The 25,606-nt window shown below is 55.8% G+C and overlaps 1 protein-coding gene across 5 annotated transcripts; it reads right to left on the bottom strand.

Moving 5' to 3' along the window:
* Window positions 1-383: 383 nt before the first annotated feature.
* TNKS1BP1 (tankyrase 1 binding protein 1) lies at window positions 384-25,317 on the bottom strand. 5 transcript variants are annotated; one of them, XR_012423216.1, is made up of 12 exons: window positions 25,210-25,317; window positions 22,160-22,318; window positions 20,439-21,072; window positions 18,482-18,551; window positions 13,242-14,603; window positions 9,112-11,273; window positions 3,195-3,561; window positions 2,808-2,958; window positions 2,541-2,677; window positions 1,625-2,394; window positions 1,272-1,344; window positions 384-825 (listed from the first exon to the last, which is right to left on the bottom strand). XR_012423216.1 is itself a non-coding variant. In XM_005577870.5 (12 exons), the coding sequence occupies exons 2-11, from the start codon at window positions 22,251-22,253 to the stop codon at window positions 1,284-1,286; spliced, it is 5,196 nt and encodes a 1,731-aa protein (XP_005577927.3). In that variant the 5' UTR covers window positions 22,254-22,318; window positions 25,210-25,317; the 3' UTR covers window positions 384-825; window positions 1,272-1,283. The 5 variants fall into 5 exon arrangements, 3 of the variants coding, with proteins under 3 accessions (XP_005577927.3, XP_005577925.3, XP_073869701.1); XM_005577870.5 differs by having other exon boundaries at window positions 1,625-1,782; XM_005577868.5 differs by lacking the exon at window positions 25,210-25,317 and adding an exon at window positions 22,614-22,702 and having other exon boundaries at window positions 1,625-1,782.
* Window positions 25,318-25,606: the final 289 nt, after the last annotated feature.

The following is a 25,606-nucleotide window of genomic DNA, read 5'->3' as shown; positions in this document are numbered from 1 at the left end:
CCCACAAAAGATTCACCCTTTCTCCATTAGATGTGGCAGAAGACTCCAAGCCCTGAAGATGGCCGAGCCACAACAGGGAAAGAGCCTGGGCTCTGAATGACTTCAAGGTGCAGAGTGCCCCTATCACCAGCCCACCCTGGACTGTGTCATGGATGAAATATAAACCTTTTTGTGTTAAACTACTAAGATTTAGGGGGTGTCTGAATTCTTGACCAGCCTATCGTAAACAATATACCCTTCTCAGTGAGGTAAGTAAAAGGGAAGTGACACATTCAATGTCAGAGTAAGCCCCTGGTGGGGCACAGTGGGAATCAGCACTTTCGAACTGCAGCCTTGGAAGAGGAGATGGGTAGCCATGACCACGCACCACCACCTGGACAGCACCAATTCCCAAAAAACTTTATTTATTGTTTCAAGTGGCAAAATGTCATTGGTCTCTGTGGGGTACCTGGCGGGGCAGAGGGAGACCTGGGGTGAGGCAGGGGTACAGTCCCACCCATTATAAAAATCAAAGGCTTTTATAAAAAATGCTATAAATTGGTATCAAAAGAAAACCCAAGGGAGGCTGGAGAAGGAAGCAGAGAGGGAGAGGGAAGGAGAGGAAGGGATAAAACCTTCAACCACTAGTGACGAAATCCAGGGAAGGGAAGGTGTGGGGGGTGTTGGGAAGGTGATACAAAGTGCATAAATGTGCCTCCCCAGATGCTCCTCAGAGGTGGAGGGGGACAGAGGCTGCAGCCTGGGGCATGGTGGGGCTCCAGCCATCTCCTCACCCAGGGACCCCACAGGAATGGGCACTGCCTGAGACTGCCAGGTGGGAAGAACCTGCAATGGGAAGGGAGGAAAAGACGTCAGGGAAGGACACTGTGGAGGCTTCAGTTTCCTCTCCCCCACACCCATCTTGGTTCCCCCTGCTAAGCCTGGTCATAGAGCCTGGTAAGTGCCTGCAGGGCCCCAGACCAGAAGGGCTGGCTGACCACTCTCCGTCCAGCCAGGGAGCATGGGGGGACTGTCCCTGAGCAAAGAGAGGCAGGCTAGGATGGTGGCCCTCCTCCTCTTCCATACCAGGCCAGACAACACCCTGACCTCCCTGTGGACAAAATCTAGAGGATCCAAGGGCCCACCGAGTCTCTGGAACTTGGCTGCACCTGCTGTTTCTAACCTCCCACAGAAAGGGGTGGGAACTAAGGGACAGAAGGGGCACAAGGCCTCCCAAGCCTCCAGGGCAGGCCCTCCTCAGACTGGATCCAAGCCCAGGAACCCGTCCTCACCTCAGTGACTTCTCAGACCTTCTTCTTCTTCAGTTTCAGGGCTTGAAGCCAGTTGGGCGATGATCCTTCTGACCTAGCAGGCAGAGGGGAAAGGTTCAGAATGCAAACTTTGAGGAAACTGAACAAAACAAGGAGACGCGATAGGGACAGAAACCACCCTCCAACCAGAAGAGGCAGTCTGGGGCCTGGCTGCAGGGACCCAAATTCTGACACCATCTCCATACCGTTCATCTGGGGCACGTCCAACTGAGGTGCCTCTGAGTCTCGTTTGCCTCTTCTGTGAAGTGGGAGTTTCCCTTTTCATCGGGGTAATACAGTGAGGTCAGTGGATGCCCAGAACTTAGGTCACCTACCCTGAGGACTTCTCTGGCTTGGGAGGTAACGTGAGGGGCTTCCCCAGCCCTGGGACCTTGCAGGACTTCGAACGCTGGACCGCAGACTCCTTCTGGCTCGACTTGCTCTCGGCCGGCTCCCCCTCCTCAGCTGAGCGATTCCGGGGGCGCAGCTTGGCCTGAGAAACAAGTCCAGATGCAGACACACAGTAGTGGGACAGGCAGTAGGATTCTCAGGTGGGGAGACCTTATCTCAAGAGTGTGCAGTCCCCAGAATCAAGCAGAGACCCCTCTGCAGTCCTTTCACCCCAAAGGATGGGAAGTCACTGAGAGACGCACTTCCCGCAGAACTGAGCTACGCCTTGCACACCTTTCTGTCCTCGGAAAGATACGGCAGGATTGAATTCAGACAAACTGGGTGGGACAAAGCCAGTGGTGACTTCCCACCCCTGTTCCCTCTGCCTGCAATGCCACCCCACCACCCTGGCTCCAGGAGCCAACTCCTGTGCCTGCCTCTGGCTAAGATCAAATACTTACAGGAGGCCTTCTCCAATCCACCCTCCCTTCCCCTTCCCCTCCACTCTGTTGTTAGGAAATAACTCCTCTCTCTGAACAGGCCCAGCCCTTATCTGTGCCTCTCCTCAGGGACACCTGAACTTCCCTCATCCAGGCTAATCACGGGCGTCATGTCTCCCACTGCCCCTGAGCTTCCAGGACAAGAACACGTCTTGTTCTTCTTTCCATCCCATTAGGCACACAGCACAGGGCCCAGAGGGGCACAAAGGGATCTTCTGGAGCCCTCAATGGAGACGAGAATGAGAGGAGGAATGGGAGAGGGGGACAGGGGAATTAATTGATGGATGGAAAGAAGAAAGACAGCATGCAAGGTGGCCACCTGGCCAGATGGCTGGGCATGTTTGCTATGATCAGATGGTACCTTCAGGGCTGAAGGGCTCAGGCCAGGAAAAAGGTTGACTTTCAGCCCCTTGGTGCCCAAGGACATCCGCGTCCGGCGGCTCTGAGGTTCCTCCACTACCTCTTCATCTGAAGATGGCACCCGAGATGCCCGTGGCTCTGCAAAGGCCCAGGAAACGGGCTCAGAAAAGGCAGCACATCCAGACTTCCCCAACCTGCAGTCCCTGCACAAGCCTGGCCTAATGCCCCAGAGATCAAGAGACACCACCAAATAATACATCAGCCCTACCCGTAGAGTCCTGGAACAGGCGTGCATCCGAGTCTGCTGCCTCCGACAGGCCCAAGGTACCCCCAGGCCGAATGGCTGGGGCCCGGTGCCCACGCTTGCGCCCCAAGTTGGCACGGCTCCGATACATGGCACTGTCGAGGATCTCGGTGTCCTGCTTGGGACAACGGCGACACCACTGCCATTGCTGCCTCATCCCACGGAAGCCCCTCAACAGCAACTGACCAGGAGGAGCTGGACCCCTCCTGCAGCCGGAGCTTCACGTTCACGTGACGCACCTACACCCGCTTTCTGCCTCCTGGACTGGGACTGCTCAGGGAAGCTCCAGGAACGGGGCTCTGGCTGCATCGCCCTCACCTAACCACTGTCTTGGGCTCACCCTCCACTGACCTCAATGAAGGAGAAGTCCTGACTGGGGGATCTGATGGGAGGGCCTTGGGAGGGCCGCCGAGAAGTCTGTGCTGGCCCCTGATCGCTCCGCCTGGCTGCTGAAGAGCCCCACGTGCCATCCACGTCTTCTGTCTGGCTGGCCTCACCATCAGGCTGGGGCCTCCAGGAGGGTGGAGAGTCCCTGCCAGGCTCCAGCACCTCCTCCTGGGCAGCACCTGCCCCGGCTCCTTCCTCCTCCAACAGGCCCCCAAGGCCCAAGGCCGCTGACTCCCTCCGAGCCACCGCCTTGGAGCTGCTGGCTACCAGCATCTCCTCCAGCAGGCCCTGGGAGCCGGAGGGCCGGGGGCGGGCTGGGCACCTGCCAGGGCTGTAAAGGGGACACAGAGAGAACAAGATCACCGTGAGGCCCCATCTCCCTGCCCTGAAGCCCCCCTTCACAAGCTCTTTCCCCCAGCCCCCAAACTCTCCCTTGCCCTCCTTCCCATGCTTTTTCCAGACTCCTTCAAGAAGGACGTGGTCAGGGCCTTGAGCAACACAGCACACAGGGGTAGAGCTGAGCCAGTCTGGCGGGTTCAAATCCCTGAGACCTTGGGTGAGCCCCCTCTCCTGGAAACAGCTCAGGCTCCTCTAACTGCACGGAGTCACCGCAGGGATGGAAGAAGAATCTAAAGCACTTGGCGCAGTCCTGGTCAGTACACACCCCAGAAGGAGCAGCCATTATTCCTGCTGCTGTTGCTGTTGGATGCTGGCAATGTGTTCCCTCCCAGGGCCATCTGCTCAGGCAGTCACACTCCTTGGGGTGAGCCGGGTACTGGCCCACCTGCCTCTCTGGACTCCTGTTGTCTTCAGTCCCCATGTCATGCCTCTTCATTCCCCAAGCTCACAGAGCAACTGGGGACCATCAGAACACACCGGCCCTCACATGCTGGAGGCTTTGAATGAGCTGCTCCCTATTCTGGAAAGCTCCCCACACCACACTGTCCCTTGTGGTATTGTCCCCTTGGTTCAATTCCGCTTCCGAAGCTGCCCTGCGCCCTCCCAGCCACCATGGCTGCCTCAGCCCTACCAGCCCTGGGCTCCAACCCGTGTAGTTCCTGCTTCTGTCTTATGGTTCTTTGTCCCCATAGACTGTGAGCTCCTCAAGGGCAAAAACGGGGCCCTTTCTGCCTTTATGCACCTGGCACCTGACCCAGAGCCTGGCTATGCACCGCACTAAGCAAATGTTTGCCAAGCAAATGAGGGGCTGGGTCACCTTGGACCTCCATGCAGCATATGCATCTTCTGTCTGCTGCTTCCTCAAAACACAATACAGCCGGGCACGGGATGCACGGCTCACACCTGTAATCCCAGCTACTTGGGAGGCCAGGGCAGGAGGATCTTGGGAGCCCAGGAGTTCAAGACCAGCCTGGGCAACATAGCAAGACCCCATCTAAAAACAAAAAACAAATATGGCACAAGCACACCACACACTCTCTAACTCATATTACCCACCCTGTCCAGCGGCCACTCCCCAAAATGACAGACATCACACACTGATCACACACACTCAGGCAGATAGCTTGTACACTGTTTGTCACTCAAGATGCACCTCGCACCCACCACGTCTACAGGCACGGCACAGAGCCACACCTGACACAAACATGCGCATCCCCGCGCCCCCGCCCCCACACACGCTCATACCATGCACAGAGGTATGGGAATGGCTGGCACGGCAGAGCCTGGAAGCCAGGCCCCAGGTTCCCACTGGGATGAAAGCAGGAGAGTGGGGCAGGTGAGACAATACCAAGCAGGAAGAGGGGGCAGGGAGAGACAGGCCGAGTGGCAGTCTGTCCTTCCACAAGCTGCTGACAGATGGAAATTAAAGCGGTCTGGGGAGAGACTGGGGGAAGAGGCAGTGGCGGCAGCAGAAGTACAGCAAGGCAGCAGAATTGGGAGCAGTCCTGGCTGGGGACCAAAGCCAGCTCACCCTGACAGCCAGCTTAAAATCAGGGAGGATTTGGAGGGAGGGGGCGGCAACAGCACCCCACCCAGCCTACAGAGGCCAGGCCCAAAGCCTCTCCCTGGGGTGGGGCAAAAGAAGGCTGAGGGCAGGCCCCAGGAGCTAAAGAGAGGTAAAACGCCCAGGTAGCTAAAAAGATCTATTCCAGCCAGGCGCAGTGGCTCACGCCTGTAATCCCAGCACTTTGAGAGGCCAAGACAGGCGGATCACCTAAGGTCAGGAGTTCCAGACCAGCCTGGCCAACACGGTAAAACCCCATTTCTACTAAAAATACAAAAATTAGCCGGCGTGGTGGCAGGCACCTGTAATCCCAGCTACTTAGGAGGCTGAGGCAGGAGAATCGCTTGAACCCAGGAGGTGGAGGTTGCAGTGAGCCAAGACCATGCCATTGCACTCCAGCCTGGGCAATAAGAGCAAAACTCCATCTCAAAAACAACAAAAAAAATCCACTTCTAAACCGAGAGCTGGCCCAAGCCATTCAGGCAGAGGTCAGTGGGCTCTGGAGGTAGCCCTGAGGAGTGGAGAGTGGCGAGTGGGGAGAGCCCAAGGAAGTACAGCTACGTCCACCCAGCCGGACTAAACCCCACTCGCCCTTCACCTCATCTTAGAAGCAGCTTTTCTACCCCGAAGCGCCCGGATCACGTACAAGCTGAGCCCCTCCCGGCATGGGGGCAGGAAAGAGGGGTAGTTAGGAACACAGGGGCTGAGTCCTGCCCCTCCAGGACACAGCTAGGCTCTGTCTCCTCCTACGCCTGTGGCTTTGACCACAAGTTACTTGTCCCACTCTGAACCTCAGTTTCTTTATCTGTAAAATGGGGGTAATAAAAGTACATGAACTGTTCCAGTTTGTTGGCAGAAATACGTGCCTAACACATAGTTAGCACTTGATAAATACAACAATTAGGATAGTCATTATCATCAACACAGGTCCCTGGCCAGAGAGGATGTGCCTCATCTTGTCGCATCTACACCCTTCACCTGATCTAAACTTTAGAGTACCCTGAGGACCAAGACCGTATCCCACCCCACCCTCCACCACCGTTCCAGAGGCAAACATGGTGCTGGAACTACAAAACGTGAATATCCCAGTGTTTTGAAGCCTGAAATGAGGGAGGAGTGAAGCTGGAAAGATTTGTCTAGAGAAACAGCAGCTGACCTTGACCCCAAAGAGACAGGGAGGATGGCCACAGAGGACTGCAAGGCTTGGGCCCAGGGGGACAAGAAAAACCCACAGCCACCAGCCGCGGGAACTGGTGCCAGCCACACTGCCTCTCTGCGTCTCAGTTTCCCTAGTTTTTGTGAGGACTAATCAACAAAGCCCCGTGAGTACTGGGTGTAAGTTACTCCCAACTTACATATGAGGAATCGGAGGCCTGCAGAAGAGAACAAACTTGCCCAAGGTCACAGAGGTGGTGACAGAATCAGAGCGCAAGCCTGGCAGATGGACCTAAAGCCAGACCCCTCTGAGCTATTCTCAAGGACTTCTCATTACAAAGGGAACCTCCAAAATTTTCTTTAAAGACAAAGTGCCCATAGTGGGCCAGGCATGGTGGCTCATTCCTGTAATCCCAGCACTTTGGGAGGCCGAGGTGGGCAGATCACATGAGGTCTAGAGTTCAAGACCAGCCTGGCCAACATGGTGAAACCCTGTCTCTGCTAAAAATACAAAAATTAGCCAGGCGTGGTGATGTATGCCTGTAATCCCAGCTACTCAGGAGGCTGAGGCAGGAGAATCACTTAAACCCAGATGGCAGAGGTTGCAGTGAGCCGAGATCGCACCATTGCACTTCAGGCTGGGAGCCTGGGCGACGACAGACCGAGACTCCATCAAAAAAAAAAAAGAGAAAGTGCCCATAGTGTAGAATTTCCCTACATCAGAATTTCCCTGCTCAGAACACTAGGCTCTTGGATATTAGCCAAATTAGTTTGGAAAATAGTGCATTACTTGTCTTTAAGGTACTAATATATGCTAATATACAGACTAAGTCTTCTGTATGGCCATAGAGTACCCAGCATTTTCCAAACATATTCACAGACTGGTATTTTTTAGGACACATTTCAGAAAAGGCTGCCCGAAAGCATAAAATTCAAACAAGCCCCTGGAACTCCTCTCTAAAGCAACTGTTTCCATTCGGCTTTTGAGGAGCCGCGCTTTCTGTTGCATACAATGAGGCTCACCTGTATGGCACCACGGCTAACCCCTGAACTCGGGTTAAAGTCAACACTGACCAGATTATGGTAACACAACCACAAAAGCCTGGGTGCTTTAAAGGCACAATGAGACCAAAGCTCGGAGAGCTGAGTGCTTCCCTGCTTCTCCAACGCTACCCTCCTCTTCCCCTAACCTAGTTCCACCACAATCCCGGCCCCACCTCCCTCTATCCTAAACTAAGGGAACAAGATGATCACTTTCCACTTCTCAAGAGCCACCCCACACAGAAGGGAAAGGCAGAGAGCTGTGGGTCCCACAGCGGCCACACCTGAAAGCAGTTAACATAAGCAAGTGAGAAAGAGGTACTCCCGACTCTTTGCCCTTAAGGTGTCATACCACCTTTCCACCTGCCAGCGGAGAGGATAAAAATCCCTTTCCTGCCTCACAGAGCAGCTGGGAAGATCAATGAGGTAAGATGTGTGGTTAAGCATGGGGCGTGCAAAGGTCTATGAGTCCCAGGAAGAGAAATCAGGAATAACCACGCCAAGCCTGGACTCTCCCCTGCACCAGGAACATTAAAGTTGGAACTCTGCACTTTCTGAGTCAAACCCTGAGAAACTGAGGCTCAGAGCCCAGCAACCTGCCCAGGACCACAAGGGCCTCCCGACTCCTAGTCCTGCACCCTCCCCTCTTCCTTGCAGTCCTCAATGCAGCCTCAGTGGTTCCCTGTGCTCCATCACCACCCCCTCAACAGCCTGAGTCGTCAGGAAGCTCCCCTTCCTCAAACCCCCCTGGGCATCTCCCTGGGCCCACCTTCCTCTCTCCCTCCTTCTCCTCCATCCCAAATGCCTCTCTGACTCCCCAAGACCACCATGATGCTCTCTAGCCCCTTCCTGCTCCTCTCCTCCCATCACCAACCCCTTCCACTTATAAAAGCCCCCACCCCCACACTTCCCTTGCCTTCCCCACATACCCAGTGAGACGCTCCCACTGTGGGCTGGAAAAGGAAACATGTGCTACTCACTGAAGGGAATAAAAGCGAATCTCAATGGATGCAAATGTTAACAAAACGGATGCAATGCCTTTTTAGCACCTTTCTCAGCTGCAAAATCATCTCAGCTGGTTTTAAAACATCCATGAAACAGATTGTGGTTGGCTTGCAAAGCCTTTGGAAAGTTCTTTCAGCAACTTTGCACATAGAGGCCAAAGTCATGGGGCCAGGTCCCCATACCCTTCAGGTTCTTGAACGTGCTATTCCAGGCTTCATGACAGGCAAGAAGCACAAAGTCCCTAACCTCTTTGAGAACCCGTGGGTGCCACTGTCCACTCCACTCCTGGCTGTGGTGGCCCCAGCCAAGAAGAGACAGAATTCTCTGCCCTACACCTATGAAACCACCTGTGGCTTCAGGGCTGAGGGGCCTGCGGAACGGCTACTGTGTACAAGAGTAGAACCCACCAGAAACCATCCAAGCTATGACACGCACCATTTCCCCATCACAGTCACAATTCTAAATCACCAAGAAAGCTCAAACATGGGTTGCAAAAGTAACACATTAGTCATCCTTCCCAAAAAGAACTCACCTGTATGTGTATCGTATTTCAATTTTTTAAGTAGAATTAAAAATTCTTAGTCTAAAATGTCTCAATCTTCCAAACACTAAAAGTCCTCAGGAAAAACTGTTTCTTCCCTCCTCAGAAAGGTTCCAATTTCTTGGATAACCCTCACATGTTCCCTCCCACACTTGGGAGGGGGCTCCGTTCGTTACCTGGCTCCGAAGCTGAGGGCTTCTCCTGTCTCCATTCCACGGTCTGCAGGGTGTGGCTCCAAGGAACACGAGGAGTCATCTTCACCCTGGGTCTCTGGCCCACTTGTCTCACCAACCCCCAGCTCCCTGGCCTCCAAGGGGTCTCTGGCCTCCAGGCCAGGGGACAAGCTGCCATTGTGCCTCAGGCTGGGCTCTGGGCACTGGCTGACCCCGCCCACCCCATGCTCCCTGGCTTCACTCGGAGTCCCAAAGAGCTCCACATTCCGGGGAGCCAAGTCCCGGGTCCAGTCCATCTGCCCCACCCCACATCCCCGTAGCCCCTGAGAACCTCCAGACTCTGGGTCACAGGACACCTCCAAATCCCTCAGGCCCAGATTGTTACCCCAGTCCATCTGGCCCACCCCAAGCTCTTTGTGCTCTCCAGGACTGCAGACTGCCCCTGGGGCCATGTTTCTCAGCCCGAGGTCAGGTGTCCAGTCTGCCTGTCCAACTCCACGCTCCCTTGATTTAAGGAACTCTCCGGCCTCCACACCTGACCAGTCGGTCTGCCCCACGCCACTCTCTCTGGCCTGGCTGTGGCCTCCTCCTTTCCCGACCTCAGTCAAATCTTTGCTCTTCACATTCACATCAGAAGTCCAGTCCTTCTCCCCAGCTCCAATTCCCCCGGGCTCTTCAGACCCTCCACTTTCCAAACAGCCGGCCAGGTTCATGTCTCTCAAGCTCAGGCCGCCTGACCAGCCCATCTGTCCCACGGCATCCTCCCTGGCCTCACTTGAGCCCCCGGAACCCACACAGCTGGATACTTCCAAGTTCCTGAGACCCAGCTGGTCAGTCCAGTCCACCGAGCCAGCTGTGGTCTTCCCAGGAGGCACAAAGTGACCACCTCCCATCTTGCTAGAAGGGCTAAAGCCAGCACCACTCACTCTGTCGTTGCCAATGATGCCAAACTGATAGCTCCTCTCACTGGCCTCGAGGCAGAAGTCCGGGCTCCAGTCCTGCTGCCCTGGGCTAAATGCTGCCTCTCTCCGGGGGCCAACACTGAGGCTAAACTCACCGACCCAGCCTCGCTTCCCCATCTCCCCATCTTCCAGGCCAGCACTGCCAGGGCCCTGAGCCCCTGCCTGCTGTCTCTCCTGATGCCCTCCCACCTCCCGGCTAGCATCACTGTTTTGCCAGCTGCTCTGGTCTCTCTGCCCGAGTGCCCCATCCGGCACGTGGGCAGTGCTAGGACTGAACAAGCCCCCTGATTCTCTCTGTCCTGGCCGGCCAGCATCCCTGCTGCCCTCTCCAAGGTTGTCTTCCACACTTGGAATCTTCTTCTCAAATTCCTCATCCTGTTGCTGGGCTTCCTCGGGGCTGAACCCAGAGCTCAAGGGTCTTGTTCCAAAGCCTCTTTCCTGGGCGTCAAGGGTCCTGGAGCTGCCACCACTGCTGTAGTCCCTTATCCAAGCGCTCTTCCCAAACTCCTGTTCCTGCGGCTCTGCATCCCGGCTGCCATAGGTGCCAAGTGACACATCTCTCTTCTGAAACTCCCAGTCCTGCTCATCGGCATCCTGGCTGCTGTACCTGCCATGGTGGTCCCTCTTCCCCAAATTTTGACCCTGCTCGTTGGCATCTTGGCTGGCATAAGCACCCAGAGAATCTCTTTTCCCAAATTCCCAGTCCCCAAGGCTTACATCTCGACTACTGTAAGTACCCAGTGAATCTCTCTTCCCAAATTCCTGGTCCTGGAGTTCCGCATCCCGGCTGGAGTAAGTGCCCTGGGAATCCCTCTTTCTGAACTCCCAGTCCTGAACATCTGCCTCCTGGCTCCGCTGAGTGCCAAGCTGGGCTGGCTTTCCAACTACCCGGTCCTGGGCTGTGAGCACCCCTGGGGCAGACACTTCACTCTGGTCTTGGCTGCTGCTGGCCTCCATCTCCTCCTGGCCGATGCCACACCTGCTGGCCCACTCCCTGGTGCTCCCTTCCCCAGCTCCTTGCCCATACTTGCTGGTCCAGTCCCTCTCTCCGAGACCTGGGTCTCCTCTAGGGCTTGCACCCCCAAGGCCATAGTCCTGAGAAGCACCTTGACACCAGTTGGAAGGACTGAAACTGCTGGGCTGTGGGTCTCCTGTGATCCCAAATTCACTCTGCAGATCTTTCTGGGACCAGCCAAGGAGTCCCTGGGAATAAGAAAAAAAACAGACAAAGAAACAACGATTAGATTCAATCGGGGTGGGAGTCAATCCAGCAGAGTCAGCACTGCCTAGTGCCTGAAAGCCCCACTTTGGCCACAGAAAGCTGTGTGACCTTGAGCAAATAACTTAACCACTCGGGGCCTCAGCGTCCTCATCCTTAAATGAAGATAATTCCTACTGCGTGGGGCCGGTGTGAGAGGATTAAACGAAATCATTCAGACCAAGCACTCGGCATAATGCCTGGCATGCAGTGGGCACTCAATCGATGGTCCCATGGTCATGTTTACAACCCTTGGGCAATACTCGGCTAACAGCCAGGAGTGGTCTTCACACAGGAATGGCGGGCAACGTACTTTCCTTTTGATTAGGAGAGGTCAAGATTCAAAGCCTCTCTGCAACCTCCCTTGCAAGGCAAGGTTCCAACACCAGTGAGAGCTTTTCCAGCCCATCCTCCCCCACGCCCCACCTGACCCCCATCCTCCTGTAAGTACCCAGCCCCTTCGTCCCCAGCCAAAGTGCCGTCTGCTCAATCCTCCCCAGGAAGACCTCTCAGCCCTCACCTCGGCCCAGGAAAGACAGGAGGGGCAGCTTCTCGCACAGGGGAAAATCCCAGCCAGGGCTTCTTGCACCCCAACCCCCACCTCACGCTCCCTGACTCACCCTCGTGGGCGGGAGAGCCCTGGGCTCAGGGCTTCGGAGCCGGCCAGCCTCATCCCTCAGCGCAGCGTTGGCCAGTAGCCGCTCCAGGACAGACATGCTGGCCTCCCCGTCCCCAGGCTGGGCCATGGCCCTCCGCCCCCCGCCCGCCTCGGGGCTACTGGGTGCGGCCAGCCGGGCGCAGGGATAGGGCTGGGCTGCTCCCCACGCTGGGACCTGTCCGACGGCTCTGGCAGCGCTGGCTCTCCCTCACCCTGGCCCTGCTCCCTTCGGAGCAGCTGCAGCTTGGGCAGCCCCGCCCAGGAGCCAGTTGAGTCACCCACATCCCGGGACAGACACACCTACTGCAGGAGTCAGCTTAACCCCTTCCTGCTCCTCCTCCTCCCCGCCCCCTAGCCTCCAGAGGCCCCCTGGCTCCTCCTTTCCTGCAGCCCCGCCCCTTACAGCCCAGGCCCGGCTTGAGAAATAAATTTCAAAAGCCACCTGGCCCCCGGCCCTTAAATTCAGAGGCAGCCTGGTAGGAGAAAGGGCACTGGGCCGGGAAACGGCGCTGGCCCGGGCCCAGCCACCAACTTGCTGGGTAACTGCACAAGGCTCGCCTCCTCTGAGGCCCAGCTGCCTGTCTACAAAGCAGGTCTGGAGCTCAATGTTAATAACGTTTGTAAAAGCCAACACGTATTAAGCACTTAGGATGAACCAGGCACTATTCTTAGCACTTTAGACATTACAGCTCATTGAACCCTTGCCAACACCCTTGGAGGTAGAGCTCATCTTATCCGCATTTTACAGATGTGGAAACTGAGGCAGAGGGCAGAAACGTCACTCTTTCAAGGTCACACCTGGGCAAAGGAAAGCAGAGCCAGGAGACCAACCCAGGAGCCCACGCTCTAAATGGCTACACTATTTTGCCTTGAACAATATTCCCATAATGAGAGACTGAATACTCAGCACCTGCCACACACTGTACTGAGAGCTTTCCCCCTCTTGTTTACCCACAATATAACTCTAAGAGGCCGGCGCTACTATCATGAAAGCACTCTGAAGCTTAGCAGTTAAGGCACATTCTTCCCAAGACCAATCAGCTAGCGAATGCTGAAGCTGGGATACAGCCTCACACGAAACCCCACACACCGTCCTGTGCGGTTCTGCAGAGCTACGATCTGCAGGTCCACAGCTGCCTTGCTTGCTACCACAGCCCAAGCTCTCAACACGTAAAATCCATGTTCAAAGAATGAAGCCCACCCAAGCCCTGGCCTCTGTCCCCAGAAGTCCCACTCTCCCTATGCCCCTTCTCACCTCAGAGCAGGTACTTGGGGACTGTGCGTCCTTCAGCTCAGATCCAGCTCCCCGTCTTGCACCGCCACCACTAGGTGGTGGTGAAGCCAGGAGGTCGTCCAGCCAGCGGGAGCTGCTTTCAGGGCCCGGAGGCTCGGGGGATGCCCTACACAAGTCTTGAGCCTCTGTCCTGGGTTGGGTGGTCTCGGCCCGGGCTAGGGTCACGGCCTCCTCCTCGATAGGCAGTGCCTGCCCAGGCTCAGGGGTATCAGCAAAGAGAACACAGGGCTGGTCAGGGGGTGCTGGCTGCTCCTGCCCCAGGACCGGCTCCAGGATGGGCAGAGCTGCCTCCCTGGTAGCCAGGGGGAGAGGGGACTCCTGTCCAGCCAAGGGCTCCTGCGACTCGTATCTCTCCTCTGCCTGCTGCAAAGGTAACCCAGGTGAGCCCTCAGTTGTAGGTAGGGGCTCAAGGGGAACAGCTGGGAATTGAGGTTGACTCTCCCCATCGCCCTTCTCGGGGAGGGACATGCTTGGATCATCCCCTTGCACCCAGGAACTAGGCCTTCCTGACCCACTTGGAGCTGACCCGGCCCCTTGCCCCTGCTGAGACACTCCTTCTTCCCTGCTGGAAACAGCCAAGTTGCCAGCCTCAGCAGCCTCAGCAGCCTCACTGGCTTCAGTGATGGGGGAGGGAGGCGGGGAGTCCAGCCGCCACACGCCCAGACCCGAGGGCCGCGTGGGGAAGGTCCATTCGAAGGACTGTGATAAGCTCCAGTTGGACTCTGCTCCAAAGGGACGATCCAGGGCCAACTGGCTCCCCTGGCCTTGGGGCAGGGCAGCCAGCGAGCCCCCCAGCTTCTCCTGGTCCTGGCTGGGTGACTGGAGCACACCTTCAGAGAATCGGCGCTGAACCAGGCTGGTGGGGCGGAGGTGTGCGTCACCCTTGGCCTCCTCCTCCCCGCCAGATGGAAACGTCCGAGTGAGATCAAGCAACTCACCCACCTCGATCAGGGGCCGGGGCGAGGTGGCAGGGGGCTGATCCAGGCTGTGGGGCTCCGAGACCTCAGGGGGAGGGCTGCTGGGTCTGGGGGCCTCTGGAGCCCCCTCAGCAGGGAGCCCGGGGCTGGGGGTGTGGTGGGAGCCCTCCTCAGGCAGGGCTGCACTTGGAGCTGATGGAGTCACAGCGGGGCAAGGAGAAGCCTGGGAAGCATCAGGACTCTGGGCTTCCAGAAGCTGCAAGTGGCAGGGAGAACTCTTATCGGGTGAGTGAAGATGGGGAGAGCCAGGGCCTGAGCCTGAGGCTTCTGCGGGGAGGCCTGGGCTGGCAGGGCCTCCATTCTCTGAGGAAGGGGCTGGACTTGAGGGAATCCAGGGCTTGGAAATCTGCAAGAGAAAGGTCAAGAGCCGTCACTCACCTCTCAGTGGGGCGGGCAGGGTCCCCTCCAACCCCACACAGACCCCAGGTCAACTTCTCCCAGGCTGGGAGGAGGAAACTGGAACCTAAGGGGGTCCTCTCAGGACAGACGGGAGAGGCCCCATAGACGACTCAAGGCAGGACTTCTCACAGAGCCCCCTTTAGACCTCCCCCAGAATGTACCTAGCCTTATTCCTACCATTTCAGGTGGTTGGAACCCCTCACCCACTCAACCCGAAGCTCATCTGAGGATCTCCTCAGAGGCCACAGTTCGGGGTCCAGAACACCTGCTTTATAAAGGGAAAAGGAACATTGAGAATCTGGCTATTGAGGCATCTCGGCATGTGGGAGTCGGGAGGGGAGAGAGGGTTTCGCCTCAAAGCAGGACTTGAGGTGCAGTGCAGCTACAGAGCAGTCACAGGAGTGGCTACAGCACGGACGGGGTGCTCCTCCTGCCACTCCAGAGGTGCCAAGGAAGCAGGAAGGCCATGGGACCCAGGCAAAAGGCACCGGGGGACGTGACAGTGCCTAGCTTGAGCCGTCCCAGCACTGCCTCTTACCAGTATGTGCCCTCCCTCACGTATGGCAGACACTTGGTCTCTGAGTCTCAGCTTCCTCATCTGTACATTAGGGCCGGTGGCCACAATGCCCAACTCCCAGTTAGGTGAGGGTGAAGGGAAATGTGTACACTGGCCCCTCGGCATAGGACTCATGGAATGATGGGGGCAGAGTGGGGAGGACGTGGAGAGAACAGGGGGACAAACGAGGCACCAAGCACCTGGCACTCCACCTGTCCCCAGACAATGAAGCAAGTCTGGCTCCATCTGACCTTTGCCCTCTACATAGGTCACGCTTCCCTGGCCGCCTTCTCCCATGCAGTTATTTCTCCCACATCATCACCTACTAGGACCGGGCAAAATAAAGGGTCCTGCTTGCTTCTCAAGGTCCCTTCTGTTCCCTCCATGCTTACTTCCCTCTACAACGTTCTAATTTCAAAGCTCGTGCCCTTAAACTACAGCACCCACAATTCCTTCTTGTTATCAACCCTTACACACCCATCATTTCTTGAAAACCATAACCGCTGGATCACTGCAACCCTCTCCAGCACTGCTGTGATAGCTTACAGTGATCTCCATGGCCAGATGCGACCCTTCCAGCCTCTGGTTCGCTGGCCTCCTCTGCCCCAGTGACGGTGCGACCCATCCTCTCAAGGTCACACCCTAGACCTCAGCCTTACCAGTGGTTGCACCCTCTGCATCACCTCAGTCCCAAGTATTCCGCTCGCCCACCCCCACCGTTTATCTGAAGGCTCACTCTATTACCCCAACACCCTCATTTTCAGCTCCTCTGGTAGCACAGCCCCTTAACCCTCATTCTTTCTCACTGTCCCCCACTCCCCTCATACCCTTACCTCTCTTCTTACCACCATTAACGTCACTTTTTACCCAACGCTCAACTCCTTCATCTGCTTCATCACACTGTTTAACCTGTTTAAATACAGCTCTCCAATACAGCTGGGCCAATCCTAGCCCAGCACCTGAGTAGCTGCATGTGGCTGGAGAAAAACACACAATTGTGACAGCTGGTCTCACTCCAGATTCACCACTGACCTCGAGCCGGCCCCAGAGCTGCCCAGAATCCCACGGCACTCCCCCTCCCATTCACTCCATGACTCTCCCAGGCAATGTTTTAGCATCTTCTCCCGTCAGACCTCCGCACCTCCCCCAATCCTCTCTCAGCTGATGGCCTTGCTTCCTGTTCCCTGAGAACACAGAGGCCACCAGCAGAGAACCCCTTCCCACCCCGACAACCCCCCACTGGCACACCACCCACTTCCTGCATGGGAGCCCAAGCACTCTGCCTCCCCTTCTGCTATCAGGCACTGTCCTCGCTTGGGGCTGAGGCCAATCCTTCCTCTCTCCTGCATCATTGATTTTTTTTCCCTCTCTACTGGATCATTTCCATCAGTACACAAACTGCTCTAATTTCTTCTGTCTTGAAAAACCAAAAAAGCAAACCAAAAAACCACTCTTGACCCCACATCACTCACTAGCTACCACCATTTTCTTGAAAGCCCTGTCTACATTCACTATTAATATCCACAGTTCTTCTTGTCCCCTTCTCTCTTGAACCCACTCCAAACCACCTAACTACTCTCGTCAAGGTCACGGATGACCTCCCTGAAGCTCAATCCAATTCTCTGCACTCACCTTGCTTGACCTGTCAGCGGCATCAGACAGCTGATGGCGCCCTCCCCTAGTCCTGGAGGCTGTCTCTATTTGGTGGACTCTCTCACTATCCTCCCAGTCTCCTTGGCTGTGTCTCTGGGCCCTCCCCTCCTGCACCATCCCCTCTCTCGGTAATCTCAACCAGTCGTCACAAGCATCCCTACTCTGACAATTCCCAAGTGTTCCTTTCAAATTTGCTCGCTTCCCACGAAGGCCAGACTCAACTACCCAACCATCCACTTGACGTTTCCACATGGATGTCTGAAAGCCATCTTAAATTCAGCAAATCCACAAGCAAACTCCTCCCATCTCCCCCGATCTTCCTTCACCCTTAGAAGTCCCCATCTCGGCAACCATAAACTCATCCTTCCGGTTGCTCACGCCAAAAGCCTTGGGGTCACCCTTGATTCTGTGCTCTCAATCTCTCTGAAAGTCCTTTCCACCATGCCTTCAAATTCTATCCAGAACCAACCACTTCTCCCCATCTTCACTGTAAGCTATCTCCAGGGTCCAAGCCATCATCATCTCTCACCTGGACGATTCCAACAGCCCCCTGACTGGTCCATGCTGCTGATCTTACCTCCCTGCAACTGATTCTTAACCCAGTGGGCCAGGTGACTCTCTACAACTAAGACAGCAGCATCCCAAGCCTCTCCTGCAAACCCTTCAAATGGCCTGCTGCCCTCACTCAAGCCAAAGTCTTTCCAGAGGCCTTCAAGACTTGACACAATCCAAACCCACCCTCCGTCGGTCCTCACTACCACCCAATTCCTCTCTCACTGCGAGGCAGACATCCTGGCCTCCTTGCCAGCAAGGCATCAATGCCTTTGTACTTGCTGTGCCCTCTACCAAGAATGCTGCTCCCCAGACATGCACACAGCTCAGCCTCTGCCCTTCACAGTGACACCTTCCCTGACCACACTCGGCCCTGCGCTCTCTACCTTCACAGCTATCCCCAGCACCCAGTTCCTAACAGGCAGTTCCTAACAGTCACTGCTTGCTGGATGGATAAATAATCAAGTCAGGTCTCCAGCTAGCAAGGGCTGTATGAGCAAAAAGGGCCATCCTGTACCTTGTTTACTCAAGAAAGCAAGCTGACCATCTACAAGAACAGGAGTATAATGAGAAAATCTCAGCAAAGAGACTCAGCCCTCTTCTGACCCCAGAAAAGGCAGCCCAGCCAGGGAGAGCACGGGAGGCAGACACGGCAGCTCCTGCCTCAGCCTAAGTTACTTACCCTTTGTGAGCACAGGCGCCCTCATCTCTCACATGGGACTAACCGGGTCTACTAGCCAAAGCTATCACAAGGATTGAGCCAGTTAACGTTCCTGGGACAGGCCCAGCACATAGTAGGGACTTAATCAATGGCAGTTGCTGTGGATACTCTCATTACTGTTTATGATGAATGGCCTTATGGCCAGAACCACACTTAGCCACTTTGGTGATCAAGAGCACTGGCCTGGGAGTCGAAAAATCCCAGTCAGTCCTCCAGTGAGTCACTCTCTCCATGGGCCTCAGTTTCCCCATCTGAACTACAAGGACAGTAGAAAAGATGATCTCAGATGACCCTCCCAGCTCTAAAATACGTGATTCTGATTCATAACCGGAGGATAACTCACATCAGCAGGTAGCTCCGAGCTGGCTGCCTTAGCCAGGTCCCCGTTGAAGGCCAGGTTGGAAGGAAGGCTCCTGTGAGGGACGAGGACAGGAAATGGAAGCACGGAATGTTAGAGTCTGTCACAGAATGAGAATGTGAGAGAGTCTCCCAATGCAACTTTAACAGCACCCAAAGGTTAAACCCTCCTAGCCATTTACTCTTGAGCCCTGCCTGGAACCATTAGGGACACAGAATCTGTCCATTTTCCATTTGGCAAGTGCCCCGGGAGACAGTGCTTATTCCCTACCTGAGCGTGAAGGGTTAAATTCCCCAGCTCCTTTAGGAAAAGCATCCTGGATGCCCAGACCTCTCAATGGTTCCTAAAAACATAACTCTTCTTTCCCTTAACCCATAAGGAGTTAAAGTTCTCCTCTAGCCAGGAAGAGTGCAGCTGGTCCCGCTGCCTTGCCAATACTTCTTGAAGAACTGCAGTGGGGGAGGGGAAGAGGAAAGAGTGATTTTCCAGGATTGAAGTTGTTCTTAAGCCCTCCTTGGAGTGAGGGAGGCAAGGAAGATGGCGGGTGGAACCCAGCCTGGGCAAGAGTGTGACCTCACAGCACCCTGGTCTGGGACAGGCAAAGGACTGGCTCTGGGGCCAAGGCTCCAGACACTTGAAGGTAGAGAAGGGCAAGGCCAGAGGGCAGGGCAGGGCACGGACCCTCAGTTTCCCGCTCGGCCCAGACCACACCAGCCTTTGCTTCTCATAGCAGTAGGAAGAGAAAGGGAGCCTCTGAGCCCAGCAGAGCGGTCAAAGGCCCAAGGAGCCAGCCATGCCTCAAGCTGGCTCTCCCAGCACTGAGGACAGCCTCTGTGCAGCTGATGGCTCCTGAGATGCCTCAGCCTCTTCCTCCAATGTCCCGTGCCCACAACCCCAAGAAGCACCTCCTGGCCAGCCTTGCTTTCCACTAGTGGCAACTCTGGAGAAGCGTTATCATATGCAAATGTCTCCAACCAGCCAAAATCTCTATGCAGACACTAGCTGGCCTGGAATCAAGATGTGTTCTTGTCTTATCTCTCCCATCAGATTCCGCCTCACAGGGAGAGACTGTGCCCTGCTCCTCCTGACACACGCAGCCCACCCCAGGACAGGCACACTGCTCTGCCCACCGTAAGAGCTAGCAGTTAAGAGCAGAGGCTTTGGAATCAAACAAGATGTCCGTCTCTGCCTCTTAACTTGCCGAGACTATGGAAGTCATTTTTGAGCCTCAGTTTCCTCATCTCTACAATGGATCTAATACTCCCTTGAACAAACAGGATGCCAATGAGGCAAAGTTTGGTGGCCAGCTCTCAGTATATGGAAACTAAAAATAAACTTCTTGGCCAGGCGTGGTGGCTCACGCCTGTAATCCCAGCACTTTGGGAGGCCGAGGCAGGCGGATCACCTGAGGTCAGGAGTTCAAGACCAGCCTGGCCGACAGGATGAAACCCCATCTCTCCTAAACATACAAAAAAACTATTAGCTAGGTGTGGTGGCACACGCCTGTAATCCCAGCTACTTGGGAGGCTGAGGAAGGAGAATCACTTGAACCTGGGAGGCAGAGGTTGCAGTGAGCCAAGATTGCACCACTGTATTCCTGCCTGGGCGACAAGAGCAAAACACCATCTCAAAAAAAAAAAAAAAAAAAAAATCTATTGTCTATTAAACTTCTGTACTATACACTTCAACTCTCTAACATAAACCTACATCAATTCTGTAACGAAAACTACAACTTTAAAAGCATACGGTAATGATAACACCATCTGCTGGGGAATGACTTGTGACTTAGATCGGGATCTGCCTGTATTCACGGCACACGAGCAATCTACGGGTAAAAGTCACAACCCTATACGGGGCCATGCACTTGGTCCCCAGCCCCCACCCAATCCCACCCCACCTGACCTCCAGGCTGCCACAAAACATACAACCTCCCACCCTTCACCTCTCCTCAGGGGTCCTGCTGTGCTCTTCCTGGCACTCGGCTGCAGGCTTTACTGGCTCCTCCTGGGACCGTCCCTTGGAGAGGGTGCTGCCATCCTCATCCCTGGGAGCAGTGGTCGTGCCATAGGTCCTGGGGCCATACCGCGAGCTGCCATCGTGGTTAAAGGTGAGGCGGGAACCCCACAGGCGGTCAGGGCTGGCAGGGACCTCCTTCCGAGGCTGCTCCATCTTGGCCAGGATCTCTTCCACCGTGGTGGCCGCGAAGCGCTCTGAGGCTGGGCGGAAAGGGGCAGGGGCCTTCCGTACGCCCCCTGGGGCGGCACATCGAGCTGGGGGTGTCAACGGGGGTGGCTCCTCTTTCCCAGCCTCCTCTTTCCCAGTCTCTTGGATGGCTTCTCCTCCAGTGGAGGCCTCAACCACAGGCCTTGGTGCAAAGGGAAGCGGGCGCTTGCTGCCACCATAGGGTTGGGGTCCTGCCAGCATGTTCATCTTCCTGGCAGAAGGCAACTCAGCCAGGGGACCCCGGGGAGGCCGAGGCCCAACAGGCACCAGCAGGCTGGGTTTGGCAGGCAGGGCTGGCTTGGCAGGCAGGGCCCGGGGTTTGGGCTTGACAGGGGGTTTGGCCCGAGTGTCACCTACCAAAAGGAAAGGGTTGGCAGGGGAGCTGTCAGAAGAACCAGGAAGCAGAACTCCTTTGTTTCCTGTTCCACCTCATCTCCCACCCTCCAATTTAAGAATATTCACATCTTTCTAGACACAAGTCATATGCCACCTCTTCCGTGAAGCCTTCCTTGATTTTCTACACACATCCCAGAAGCATCTTCTTCCTTCTTCAAACTCCCAGAATGTTTTAGCCAATTCCCCTTTTAAGCTGAAGCTATGTAAGGACCCACCTGGCACCTTATTTCTTCCTGTACTGTATTTTGCAGCTAACATAAGTTTAATTATAAGTTATAATCAAACAAAAGAATGAATGAACAAAAGAGACAACAGACAAACGCCTGCCTGCCCCTATCAAGCAGTCAGTCCCCATATTCCCAATCTAGTTTGTTCACCTTATGTGACACTCTTCTCTATCAACCATAGTAAACTGTCAATCTCAGCCGAGCTTCTCTATCCTGCCTCCAGGCTGCCTCCTCCCCCAGTCATAGCACACTCCCAGGCCACCTCCCCACTGTCATCTGGTGTGTGACTGGGAATGCAAACTTACTATTGACCTAAGTCAAACAAAAGTAAATCTGCTACAGGGAGAAAAAAAAAACAGGACCAGAAACCTACCTTCTATATAAAGCTAAATGACCTTGGAAGTAACCTCATCCACTACCCTCCTGATGGAATCCTTTACCTCCTACACATTTGGCTAAATATAAGAAAAGAGTCTATGCAAGGAGCCAGGAGGTCTGGGTTCAAACTCCCACTTGTACACTCCATTTGTCCCTGTGGGCCTCAGTTTCCCCCTCTGCAAAGCATGCAGCTTGATCTGTATCATCTCAAAGGTCCCTGTCTACTCTTACACCTGTTAGAAAGTTATGATCCCAAACAGTTCTGAAGAGTCTCAAGAGAAGCTGAGAACCTTTCACACTCATCCTGCACTGCCTTGGTACTCCTTCTCTATCTCAACAGAATCATCACTCAACCACCCCCCAAGACAGAAAGAGGGGGCAGCCTCTGCCCTTCCCACCCCCTCCCAGCCACCCAGCTCCACCCTGCACCCATTGGTACCTGGCTCAGAGCCAGCAGGCACCAGCTCCTCCTCCATCTCCCGGGGCAGTGGGGAAGCCATGGCTGAGCTTTCCCTGAGAGTAGACACTTTCATTACATGCGGCAGACCCTCCTTGAGAGTTGGGAGGCAGAGAGGTATGAGCCGGGGTGGCTGCAGACCTAGGAAAAGAGAGAGAAGAGAAGGAAAAAAAGAGTTGGGCGTTGCCAGTAGGTTTAGCAGAGAGAAGTCTCCTATTTCTAGCAGAGGCAGAGTGTGGGACAGGAAGAGAGAACTTGGGGCAGGGGGTGGGGGGGGTGGGGAGGGTGGAGGAGGTCAAGGGAGGTTCCCAGCAGCCATATCCTCAACTCTTCCCAGATCCTCCCCATTCTTATCTTCTAACCCCAAAGTCCTAGCGCTTCAGGGAGTCACTCACTGCTCCCTCCTCTGACAAACTCTCCAAGACACCCCACTTACAGTCCCCAGAGTGCCCCCTGGGTAGGACGGCCCCGCTGGAGGTGTCTACTCAAAGCAGAGCTAGAGAGTTGCAAAGTATGAAGTCTGTGAATCACCTCACGGGAGACGGGAAAAACCCGCTCCTCCCCAACCTGGGCTCCGCCCCATTGCCTGCCTCCCCCTTCCTGCTCACCCTCCTTCCCTCTCTCCCTCCCTCCCAAAGCTGGGAGTGGTTCCTTCTCCCCCCTCTCCCTGTTCTCCCTCCACATCCCTGCCCCACTCTCCCCTCCCTCAGAGCTGTCTCATCCAAACACGGAAAAATAAGGAATAAAAAGTAAACATCTGGAATATATTTTTTTCTTTAATTTCTCAATCGCTTGGCTTCAGCTTGGAATTTGATGAGGTAAAGCCAGGGCCTAGTCCTGTTGCCATAGCAATGGCCTCCCACTGGATTTCCAGAGCCTAGCCAAGAGGAAGGAGGAGCCGGCCCAGGCCTGGGCTGGGAGAACGGGACAGGGCTTGAGAATATCCGGGGGGTGGAGTGACTTGGGGGAAAATTCCCTGGGGCTCCACCTTCCAAGAGAGTCAGGGCGGAACAGCCACAGCCTATGAAAAGGGGCTATGTGGGCTTCACTCACCAGCCTTGGGTTGGCTTTAAGGAGTTCTGAGGGGAACAGAAGAAATTAAACCAAGTGGCACAGCCCTGTGGTAGAAGCCTGCCACAGGAGCTTCAGGGTCTGATATACCAAGATTCAAGGCTGGATGGGTCTACCACTTTCTAGCCGTGTGACTTCTCTAAGCCTCAGTGTCTCCAACTGAAAAATGGGATTATTGAGACCCTGAGGGGGCTTACGTGATATAGTACATGAAAACTGCTTAGCACAATGATTAGTACATAATAAGGATTCAATAAATGTTGCCTATGATTACTGTGATTCCATTCAGTGTCACCAATGAGCTAATATCCTGATAAGCACCTCCTCCTCTTCCGTGACCCCAGGCTACCAGCATTCCCAGACCATTCCTTCACTCTCCCAGGCCCTAGTGCTGTCACCTGTTCTTCAGATACTCCACCACCTCCTCAGTTCCCATCCTGGCTCCTGAAGCACTCTCCCACCCACAAAAACATGGAGACCCTGGGGAATAGGGCCCTGCACCTCTCATGCAAGGGGGAAGTTTCCCTCACCCGGTGTGCAGAGCCCTGAGGACAACCCAACCCTCTCCAACCTGCAAGGGGCATTGCCTCACTTAAAACCACCCACTCCAGCTGGTCTGGGAAGACAGCACCAAATTCCAGTGCTCAACCTCTGCCAAATCCAACTCCTCTCCCCTAACGCTAACCCTGCCCCAGGGATTTCAAAGATGGGAAAGGGTATGAAGACAGTAGAGAAACCCAGTACTGTCAACCCACTGGTCAGTCAACCACCACGGAAGACTGCCCACTGTGGGTGTGTGAATAACTGTGCAGAGCCAGGCCAAGTGTGGTGGGGGGAGGGGCACATGATAGAAAAAATAAAATTAAAACACAAGATTGTTTCCTTGTCCTTGAACATTATTACTAGGGACATAGTGTGGGTGGTTGGACATGGAAATGAATTGGCTCAGAATCAAAAAAATCCTTTCACCTGAGGTTCTGATGGGCCCCTCTGCGGTATGAGGGGCTGCAGCAATGAAGGCGGGCTCAGAGTCCCCAGGTGCGGAGGTGGCCACAGCAACTCAGAGACCCCAGCCAGGAGCCCCAGGTGAGCAAGGCCACCAAGGCTGTGGCCAGAAGCTGCAAAATCGCAGCGGATCTGAGCACTCCCCACCCCCAAAAGACCAGGAGGTAGAGGGTAGCGGGGTAGAGACGAACTGACCCCTGGCAGATAAGGCCTCCAGAAGGGCTGGGCAGCTCCAGCCCCGGAGGGGACTCGGCGCAGGGGGGGTCGCCCCTATGGACCGCAAGATCTCCAGCCGGATCGAAGGCTAGAGAGGTCGGCAGGGACAGCACGCAAACTGGTGGAAAGAGGGAGGGCCAACGGGAAGATGGAACAGCCCCGGGCAATGGGCTGTCTGGAGGGGCCCAGTGGGGAGCTCTGGACACAGAAGGGACAGCGGCAGCCGAAGAGGAGGAGGAGAAGAGGATGGAGGAGGAGGAGGGGACGGCGGTGGCGGCAGAAGCGGAGGACCTGTGAGCGGGCTGTGAAGCAGCCGGCGAACAGACGGTGGGCTGCAGACGTCGATCAGGTGGGGGCGGACTGGGGTGGCTGGGGGCGTGCCGAAGGAGCCGGGGGAGGGGGCTAGCGCGGCCCAGGGGAAGGGGAGGCAGGGGTCCCTCCAGCGGCTCTGCCCGCCCCCGGCCCCGCCCCAAGCCCTCGCCCCCTCCCCCCTTTCTTCTGGCTCCGCCAGCACGAGCTCCAGACCATGCGCCCTCCGCCCCCGCGCACACGCGCCAGCTTCCCCCGGGCCTCCAGCGTCCCCAGCGCCCCCGGCCCCTGCAAACTTTCCTGGTGACCCCCTCACCACCACCACCTCAACCCGAGGTCTCGGCTGGAAAGCGCCCACTCCTTCCATGCCCCTCCCCCGCCCCATCCCGGACCCCGCCCCCTCCTTCGCCCGCCCGCCCCCGCGCACTCACGCGCTCGCCCGGGATCCGGCTCCGCTCGGCTCGGCGCCCCGACGCCAGTCCCCGCCGCCGCCGCCGCTGCTACCGCCGCCGCCGCCGTCACCGCGGGACGAAGCCACTGTGAGCCCCGGCGGGGCCCCGCCCCTAGCTCCGCCCAGGCCCACGCCCCCAGGGCGCTTCATGAATATGCATGAGCCGGTGGAACCCGGGAGTTGGAAGCCCGTGCAGAATTCGTCCCACCGTCGGCAAACAGGCGCGGCCCAGTACTCAATTATTCATGAGGCTTGCAGATGAGGGGCCCGCCCCAGGCTCAGACCGGGGCGAAACTGACGCAATTCAGCCGGGGGCGCTCGGGTAAAATGGACACCGAGACGACTGCCTAGAGAGACTGCCTTGGCGGCCCCTCCCG

The sequence above is a fragment of the Macaca fascicularis genome, chromosome 14 (assembly GCF_037993035.2).
Source record: "Macaca fascicularis isolate 582-1 chromosome 14, T2T-MFA8v1.1".
NCBI lineage: Eukaryota > Metazoa > Chordata > Mammalia > Primates > Cercopithecidae > Macaca > Macaca fascicularis.
Note: the sequence above shows the minus strand (reverse complement) of the source record. Positions and strands in the feature narration are given on the sequence as shown.

Bases quoted from the DNA above. Each gene is read 5' to 3' on its own strand.
- TNKS1BP1 (XM_005577870.5), bottom strand. From the start codon at position 22,253: ATGAAAGTGTCTACTCTCAGGGAAAGCTCAGCCATGGCTTCCCCACTG. The intron at 14,604-18,481 runs GTGAGTTATCCT...TTTCTCTTGCAG, and splicing joins GCTCGGAGCTACCTGCTGAT to ATTTCCAAGCCCTGGATTCC. The intron at 1,783-2,540 runs GTACCATCTGAT...CTTGTTTCTCAG, and splicing joins TGAGCCCTTCAGCCCTGAAG to GCCAAGCTGCGCCCCCGGAA.